We start from the raw sequence: 9,477 nt of genomic DNA, 5'->3' as shown, positions 1-9,477 counted from the left end.
AAAGAGAAGCCAGCCTGCTGCTGAGCAAGGAGCCTGAGGCAGGTCTTGGTTCCAGGACCTGGGGATCAAGATCCGAGCTGAAGGCACAGGCTTAACCAACTGAGCCACACCCAGGCGCCCCAAGGAAGATCACTCTTAATTAGTGGCAAAGAGGGAGAAAGAAAAGGATACTAGGGGGAGAAGCCCAGAAAGCACTCTCATACAATAATAGTGGGAGTGAAGGAAAGGAAATTCTCCAAATAAAGAGTTTTAACAGGGTGTCCTTGGACAGACTTCTGTGGAGGCGGCATGAAGTGGGCAGTGGCACTATGTTGGTACATTCTAAGTACAAAACAGCAGATGACAGAAGTGAGGATTTCAAAGACATTTTCTTTCTTGGAGCATATGGAATTTTTAGGGTTGTAGGGGAATAGTTGAAGAATTATTTTTATTCAACTCCCTTTTAAACACATATAAGAATGTTAGAAATTGCCAAATGCTACCATCATTTTCAAGAGATTGTTAGATATAGCAGTATTAGTCGGGATCCTTTTAGCACCAAGTCACAGAAATCTCCAGTTAAAATTGACTTAAATATTAAGTACTTTTATTATCTCACATGGTGAGTGGTCTAGAGGTGATAGGTGATGCTACGTGGTAATTGAGTATCTCAGAAATCTTATCTAGTTTCTGTAATCCTTTTTTCTTACAGTTCCTGGTATGTTAGCTTTGTTTCCTGTCATTGGTCTCAAATGACAATATTCAGAGAAAGAGAAGACCACCTTTTTGTTTGTATTTCTTTTGGAAAAGAGAAGTCTTCATGACAAACCCTCAACTCTCACACTTCGTTGGTTAGAATTATGTTGTGTGTCCAAGACTGAACCAACCATTCATAGGAGGAATCAGTCACGGGATCATTCATGACCCAGTGCTTGGTGCTGGGGCTAGGTCCATCTTTCCCTGAAGCACATGGCCACTCAAAGGGGGTTGGAAATCTGGACAAAATTGCAGTTTTGTGAATGAGGAGAGAGAGCTGGGTAGATTTGGGGTAGGCAATCGATGGTGTCTGTTTTAAATTAACTACGAAAGTCTTTCTTAAATGGAATGACAATATAATTATTAAATGTATCTTATTAATAAAATTTTCAGTCTTATAGCCATGTGTTCAGTAGCCAATTTTCTTTTATTTTTAATAAAATAATTATAATTTTAGAACACCTAATATCAATATTTCAATGCAATAAACCTGTTAAGGTCAGTTCAGTTTGGTTTAGGTTTTTAAACTAACTCTTCAGAATTCTTTTGGCTGATTATGGTTCATGGTAAATATCACTGATGATGAATGAAATTTGGCAGTTCACTCATTCTCCATAATTTAGGGAAATGCTAAAATACTAACATGCCTCTAAAGTGTTAGAGAATCTGTTCCTACTTCCCACCACCTTTCATTTGAGAGTAGAGGATTAGGCTCTGCAAGTCCTGTTTGCAACTGACTGAATGGTTTCCTGGGTCTCCAAGAAACAATCACTCAAGGAAACAGGGAAGTGCCAAGAAGAAGCTATCAGTTACTCCAGCCTCCAAGAAATAGAAACCGACTAAGCCTAAACCTAGACCTAACTTAAGCCTAAAGAAACGGTTTACTTTAAAAGTTCAGGGATGATCCTGGAACCCAAATTCCGCTGAGTCTTAGGAAGTTCTGTTCTCTGAAAGTGGAAGTACATCGGGAGCTGGGAAGTTTCAACTTCTGTCCCTGCTTCTCACAGTAGTGCTGTTTGGTTCTTTTCTCTCTGCAGACTAACTTTGTTGTTTTTTCAAGTCTGTGGTGGGCAGATGATAGCTAATTTATATTCCTTGATATCACATCCCCTCTGCTCAAAAGACTAGTCCAAACTCTGAATGTCTCTACATTCTAACTCTGAATTTCCCAGGAGAGAGAATCTAATTTACAAATGGATCTGTGGCATAAATTGAATATCTTGCACAAGATCACCCAGCTAGTAAGTGGAAGATAAGGCCTTTTGACTCTAAGTCAGTCTGGATCTAAAACCTGATGACTTTCCAACAAAATATGTAGCCACCAATTAGATTTTCAGGAGCAGTGCTGGATGCCTTGTTGATTCAGTCTGGTCTTCTCCTTGCTGGTAAACCTGATTTGGGGTCTTGGTATAGACCAAGGTCTAGGTATTAGACCTAAAGACCTAAAGACCTAAAACCTTGCCTTGCTGACTGGTACCTATAATTCTATCATGAGAAGAGTCATGTTTTTTCTTTGGCTTAACACATGGAATATATCTCATCTTTACAGAATATCTGACAGGTTACAAGGATGATATAATGATCTCATTTTATTTTTACAACAATCCAGTGACATAATAGGCAAGGTTATTTACTCCTATTTAGACATAAGGAAATGGAGGTTCACAAAAGGAAGGTGATTTCTTCCAGAAGAGAGGACTGACCTCCCTGGGGAGCCTGTAAACTAGTTGCTTTGAAGAAGCTGAAGCATCTCATTGGTAACATACCTGCGGAACATTGAAGTATCCCTTCCAAGGGGGTGCAGGATAGCCACAGGCCACTTGGCGCTGAACTGCATAGACTGGGAACTTTGTCAGGACAGACACTATTCTCTACTCCTCTCTTTGTTCTCAGGTTCTAGCATCATATTTTGTACATTGCAGACACTTGATGAATATTTATTGAAGGAATATGGGACTTCTTAAAATGATAACTCTAATATTGGAATGATCTGCCTTGAAAGTTGTGTGATTCTTAGCACTGGCAGAGTTTAAGAAAAGATGGGTAAATATCTCCATCCTAATATTAAAGACTAACATTTATTGAGTGTTTACTCTGTGTTGGGCACTGGGCTGAGTGCTCTACATAGTAATATTTCATGTATTCCTCATTACAAGTCAATACAATAGGCTCTGTTATTATTCTCTTTGAAACCAAGGCACAGAGAGGTGAAGTGATTTGCTCAAGAATCCATTCAAGTGGTCAGGATTTGAATCCTGGTAGACTAAGTTAGAGATCAGGATCTCAGTTGTGTTGCCAAAGCATTTCCTAGATGAGACAGGAGTTTAAAGTAGATGACCTCAGGTCTTTTTTTGATTTTAAGATTCTCTGGTTGGTTGGCCAGAAGATTGGTGCTACCAGAGGAACTGGGGAAGGAGAACCAACTGTAGGTTTTAGATTTTTTTTTTTTTTTTTTTTTTTTGACAGAGAGAGAGATCACAAGTAGGCAGAGAGGCAGTGGGGGAAGCAGGCTCCCTGCTGAGCAGAGAGCCTGATGCTGTGCTTGATCTCAGGACCCTGAGACCATGACCTAAGCCGAAGGCAGAGGCTTAACCCACTGAGCCACCCAGGTGCCCCTGTAGGTTTTAGGATAGAGGGATCAGCAGAGAACAAATTGATTTTGTATCAGAGGATATCCAAATGAAAGAGTTCAAGCTTCTTTGAAGCTTTTTCTTCAAAGAAAAGAAAATCCATATGTATGCTGTTTTCATGAAAAGCCCTTTCAGTACATCGTGTGATAAACGTTACTGTCTGGCCATGTATATTATAGTATTTATGCCTCACAGTCCTCTTCTAATAGAGCCTTATACTGTAGTATTGATAGAACCACACCTTTGTGAGATAAGCAACATTCTCTTTTGAGAGGACAACTGACAATCTTGTTTTTTATTTTTCAGGAATTTCATTAGAGAAAGTGTATGCAATTTCAGAACCAATAAGAGATATGTCTCCTACATAACAAAAAGAAAAAAGGCAAACAAATATATATTTGGAGGCTTAGGAGTTTTAACTAATTTTGCCACTGTATCCCTTCTTATTTTTTTAAAGATTATTTATTTATTTGACAGACAGAGATCACACGTAGGCAGAGAGAGGAAGGGAAGCAGGCTCCCTGCTGAGCAGAGAGCCCGATGTGGGTCATGATCCCAGAACCCTGGGATCATGACCTGAGCCGAAGGCAGAGGCTTTAACCACTGAGCCTCCCAGGCACCCCCTTCTTATTTTTTTTAAAAGATGTTTGTTTATTTGTTTATTCATTTATTTATTTATTTGACAGAGAGAGAGAGAGAGAGAGAACACAAACAGTGGGAGTGGGAAAAGGAGAAGCAGGCTTCCTGCTGAGCAGGGAGTCCAATGTGGGGTTCGATCCCAGGACTTCATGACCTGAGCTGAAAGCAGATGCTTAACCACCTGAGCCACCCAGACACCCCACTGTATCCCTTCTTAAAAGAAATAAACAGGGACTGCATATTTATCATGTTGTATTATCATCTTCCCTGGCAATAACACAAAACTTGCAAACAGATAAAGAAAGCAACATGCCTAAAACGTAACAAATGATAATCACTTTAAACATTATTTGGTTGAATGACATTGTTATTTAAAAATATAATTCTGCCAGAGTCTTTGAATTATCAGAAACTCTAAATCTGCCAAACAATCAAACAATCAGTCAACAACAGTAGGCATCTAGGGACACTACAAAAGCAGGGAACAAGACAAGATTCTGCCCACATGGCCTTTCCTAGCAAGACTACATACATAACCCATGACTCTTGGGAAGAAGCGTTCAGATTGCCATGTGGCCGAGGTCAGCCAAGGACAACCTTGGAAACAGATGGGCCTGGGCTTTAATCACAGACATACTATTTACTAATGGTACAGCCATGGGAAAGTGACAAAACCTCTCTGAGCCCAGTTCTTCATCCACAAAATGTTACAACTAATCTGTCCCGCATACGGTCATTGTAAGAAGTGTATGAGATATGTGAGGTGAACCTACAATTAAGTGTTCTTATCACACTTACCCACAGGGTAGGAGGAAATTTTTGGAGGTGATGGATATGTTTATGGCATTGATTATAGTAATGGTCCCACTGGTGTATACTTATTTCTGAACTCATCAGGTTGTATCCATCAAAAAGTAGAGCTTTTTGTGTATCAATCATACTGTAATCAAGTGGTAAAAAAGAGGAAAAAAACCTATAACAGCACGAGCAACAGAGGGGACTTCTGATAATTATTAGTATCATCCTTTCCCCCCACTTCAGTTTCTATCTTTAAGAAAACTGCTCTGATTTAGAGGAAATCCATCCCCTCACTGAATTAAACAGTATTATCTATGAGGACCACTCTGTACAAATGGACAGGTTGTTCCCTGATGAAGGGAGAGAGGGGGCTGAATTCCAGCTCATTATCACCCATCAAGCTGGGTGCCCTGGCTTCTCTTTCTAATTTGCACAAAGATGCTACATGTAAAGCTTAGGTACTTATCAGGCTCTGGTGTCTGATTTAGTAATGATGATCTTGGACTTTGCCCATTTTGTGTCTGATGGGGAAATGGTAATCAAGAATTACAATACATGTAATTAATGCTGTTCTAAGGAGGGCACTATGGGAACATAGAAGAGAGACATTTAAATCTGATGGGCTGGGGGAGGGAGGCCCAGGATCTGTGACTTAAAGGATGAGAGGAATTGGTGGAGTGACGTTCAGTTATTTATCCATCTATCCGTTCAGTAATCATGAATATCTACTGAGAGCCAATACTGAAGATAAAACAGTGAATAGAATGATATCTGTTCTTACCATCATTCTGACATTGTAGTAGGGCCAAAAGAAAATAATGACTGAACCTGAGAAGCATTAGGTGGTGAGATGTGCTTTAGGAGAATAACGTACATAGGGTGGTGGTAAGTGGGGTGAGGGGACCATGTCTGAATGGAGAGTAGGGAGGCTCCTTAGGGAGGCGTCACTTGAGCTGAGAACTGAGTGGCAATTGTGGAAACTCAGGGGTGAGGGACAGCTGTTACAAAAGTCTTAAGGGGGAAAGAACTTTATAATCTGAGATGGCAAAGGACACACTTAGGCAAAGTGTAGTGGGTGAAGAGAGGAGTGGGAGAGGTAGCCAGGCATTGAGCATGATGAGCTGTGATACCTGCCAGGAGTTCCATATGGCAAAACAGAAGATCTCTGGCTAGGGGCTGAGAGGTAAGAGGAAGAGGGTAAGAGGAAGAACTTCTAACAACACAGTCCCTTCCCTTCTGTCATATATGACTGTTGTTAGGTGATGAGAGATGAGTTGGGAGAGACAGGCAGGAACTAGGTTATGGTAAGTCTCAGCTGGATCTGGGAGACATTTAATTTTGCTTAATGCTATGCAAAGAATCCCAAGGAAGCCATGACTAAAGTCATTCAAAGACAGGCTTTTATGTTTATGCCTTCAGAGGAAGTTTGAATACCAAGTCTTATTTGTGTTAATTAATTGTTCTTGAGCCATATTTCTCAATATACAGATCCCATGAGAGCTTGGAACTCTTCTCAGGTGTGTCCACACATTCAGATTAATGTACAATTTATTTTCGCAACAATGAGTTTATTTACGTGATAGTGATGTCTGTTGGAATGTTAAACTGAGTAGGTTGTATTTTATAGGGGGAGGAAACATCTTTTTACTGCTAAGAGCTGAGATGCAGCACATAATGTCAAGTTGTTAACAAATATGTGATATTTATTAGAGCATGGGAAATCTTTGCCTCATAATACATGAAGGAGACCCTGCTAGCTGCTTACCTGACATCCATGATCTCCCCCTTATTCTTATTGACAGAACCTTAGATTTGATTGTCAATAAGCCCCGCTGAAAATACTTGTCTTCTAGACTCCCTTTGGGTCAGGGATCGTTGTGTGACAAAAGTCTGGCCTGTGAGATCTAGGCAGAAGTCACTGGAGAATGAAAAGGCAAATCCTGACAAGGAAAAAGCCCTGTGTCCTCTTCCCCTTTCCTCCTGCTATTTGTAGTCACTTGGTGACTCAGTGTTGTTGGGAGTCTTGTACTTTCTTTAAATATGTTGCAAAGCCAACATGTTGAGTTAAGGACCACTGTCTTATGAGGACTGTGACTAAATCTTTCTGGCACTTGTACTGGTCTGAGGTACTTCTGATAAAATCATCTCACTATATTTTAATGTGTATACACATTCTGATTTTATCAGAAGTACCTCTCAGAGTTCATAATTTGAGGTATCTTCAGTGTATGTCATGTTTCTTCCTGTTTTTGAACTAGAGAAATATAGTCAACAATTATTTCTTAAACATTCATTTAACATATGCTGAATATCTATAATTATGAAGATAACACTTTTTTATGTGCTGTGAGGAATAGAGATGATGAGACCAAGCTTCTTGTTCTGGGGGAGCCAACAATTTTATTAGATGACAGATGTTCATAAATTAATGTAAAACGTGTATGCATATCCTGTGTAGGCCACGGCTGGGCCTGCCCCAGAAAAGCCTCTAAGTGGACATGAACGTGGATGCAGATAAAAGGAACATGCTCCCAAATGCAGGCAGAGCACATGTACAAAGCTTGGAGCCTGGACATCCAGCCTGTATGGATGTCAGTGGGCTTATTACACTGTGGCAAAATTATTGCCTTAAGTGTAGTATTATTTATTTCTGTATGATGGAGAGCCTAGTGTTATAAAAGGTATGGAGTTCTTTGTTCCTCTAACCTGGGTTTGTCTCACTCAGTGTGGCCCAAGGTCGCTAGACTTCAGATGTGTAGTCATGGGAGGGATGATGGAAGGAAATCATGCGAGCTGTGTCCACCAATCTTCATCCTGACCTGGTTTACATGCTCTATGTGGCTTACTTGCTGCCTTAGGATTAAAGAACGTAAAAGCCATCCTGAAATATGGCCCCTTGGAGAGCATCGTTGAATGGGCTGTGTGACCTGTAGGGATATAGTAAGTGACAACAGAGTATTACAAAGAGCACTGAGTTGTGAGGAGGAAGAAACAGTTCTGTTTAGGGCTTCCCTAAGGCTTCATTCACATGGCTGAAGAATGGGATGTGTATGGGGAAGCACTGAGAGATGGAGCTGGAAAGGGAGTCCAGGCCAAGCTAAGAGGTTTGGCATTGAACATATTGGTAATGGAACCGAGGAATGTTTTTGAGCAACTATTAAACTAGTGAATTAGTAAAACGGGATCATAAATAAACCTGACAGCATTATCATATGTGATACCTTGGTGAAATGACTGGAAGATCCCTTTAGGTGCCCAGGTTTGAACTGAGGCCATGTGTGACTGGAGAATAGTGCATGAATTTAGAGTTTTATCATAAAACTGATTGGGGAACATGAAAGAGAGTGGGGAACCACATAGGAAGTTTGAGTTTTTTAATTTGGACAGAGGGGATAGTAGTACTGTGAACACACAAAGGGCACAGGAAGAGGGAAACAGTTCTTGTTTTAGTGATATTGGATTGAGGTGCTGGCAGCACATTCAGGCGGAAATATGCTACAAGCAGCAGAAAATAAGAGAAGGAGCCCAGGAGAGAGGTGGAGTGAGGGATTAGCCACCTACGCTGGGGTGAGTCAGTGAGTTTGGGCATAATACATGAACCTAATGACAGGTCCCAAATACATGACAAATGTAACAGGGAAGACATACCTAAGAGTGCCTTGGAAAATAAAAAACACTGCGATCTTGGTATTTATAGTTTATGTTTGTTTTACCAGCTGTTGAATTCTCAGAAACCAACTCTTATCCCGGATTGACCTCCTAACTGGCCGAATTGTCAAAGGACTCATTTTTGTTTAGAAATGTGACTCCTGTGACATTGAATCACCAGATCTTTCTGGTCTATACTAGGAGAAAGAGACGAACTACACGACTAAAGCACGCCTTTTTTTGGAGGTAGGGGGCACACAGCCCCTCAATTATAGGTAGTGGTGATCACTAAACTAATTCAACAACTAAAATCTTGGAGGTGTTCCCGAGGAGGGGTATGGGTGTGCCTGGACGGAAGCTGCACGGAAGCAGGGGAGAGGTTAAACAGAAGAACGCCACCCGCGAGATAAAGATGAGCTAAGCCAATTGCGTAGCTCCCAGTTGGAAGCTGGCCTTCGTCATCAGGCATACTCGCTTCATTGCTCACCGCCTGGGAACAACTCAGTTTATTCCGAGGCGGGGCCGCTGAGAAGCAGGGGAGGGGACAAGAGTAGGGAGAAAAGAGCGCAGAAAAACCCGTTGGGCGGAGACAGGAGAACTTCCCCCCGAAGATTTACTACATTTCCCAGAATTCAGTGCGGCAGAGAGGCGTTGATCCTTGGTCGCCGCTGGAAGATTTGCGACATGGGATTGGTAGTCAGCATCCATCGGTCGCCGGAGGTAGGACTCCGGTGGGGAGTCTATAGGGATTGGCTAATGAGAGTTCGAGTTCCGCCCACAGATGGTGACGACAGGCGGCGGTCTTGCTACTTAAGGCGTCGTGGCCCAGCCCGCCCCGCCTTAGCTCCCGCGCTAGAGAGAAACATGTATCGTTTCCGCTCACAGCTCTTCACGGGGATTTCTGCTGCTGCCACCGCCCGCTCGTACCCCCGCCGCTTCTCGCCTCTGTTAGCTGAAGACTCGCCTCTTAGCCGCCCGCCGCACAGACGCACGAGTAAAAAGTGCAGCTCCATCGGCTGATCCTCGC

General features: G+C 41.9%; 1 protein-coding gene across 1 annotated transcript; it reads left to right on the top strand.

Moving 5' to 3' along the window:
* The first annotated feature begins 8,746 nt into the window (after positions 1–8,746).
* On the top strand, positions 8,747–9,470 carry LOC132015783 (uncharacterized). The gene has a single exon (XM_059396549.1). It carries the CDS (start codon positions 9,135–9,137, stop codon positions 9,468–9,470), a length of 336 nt encoding a protein of 111 aa, XP_059252532.1. The 5' UTR covers positions 8,747–9,134.
* The last annotated feature ends 7 nt before the right edge of the window (positions 9,471–9,477 follow it).

The sequence above is a fragment of the Mustela nigripes genome, chromosome 4 (assembly GCF_022355385.1).
Source record: "Mustela nigripes isolate SB6536 chromosome 4, MUSNIG.SB6536, whole genome shotgun sequence".
Taxonomy (NCBI): domain Eukaryota; kingdom Metazoa; phylum Chordata; class Mammalia; order Carnivora; family Mustelidae; genus Mustela; species Mustela nigripes.
Note: the sequence above shows the minus strand (reverse complement) of the source record. Positions and strands in the feature narration are given on the sequence as shown.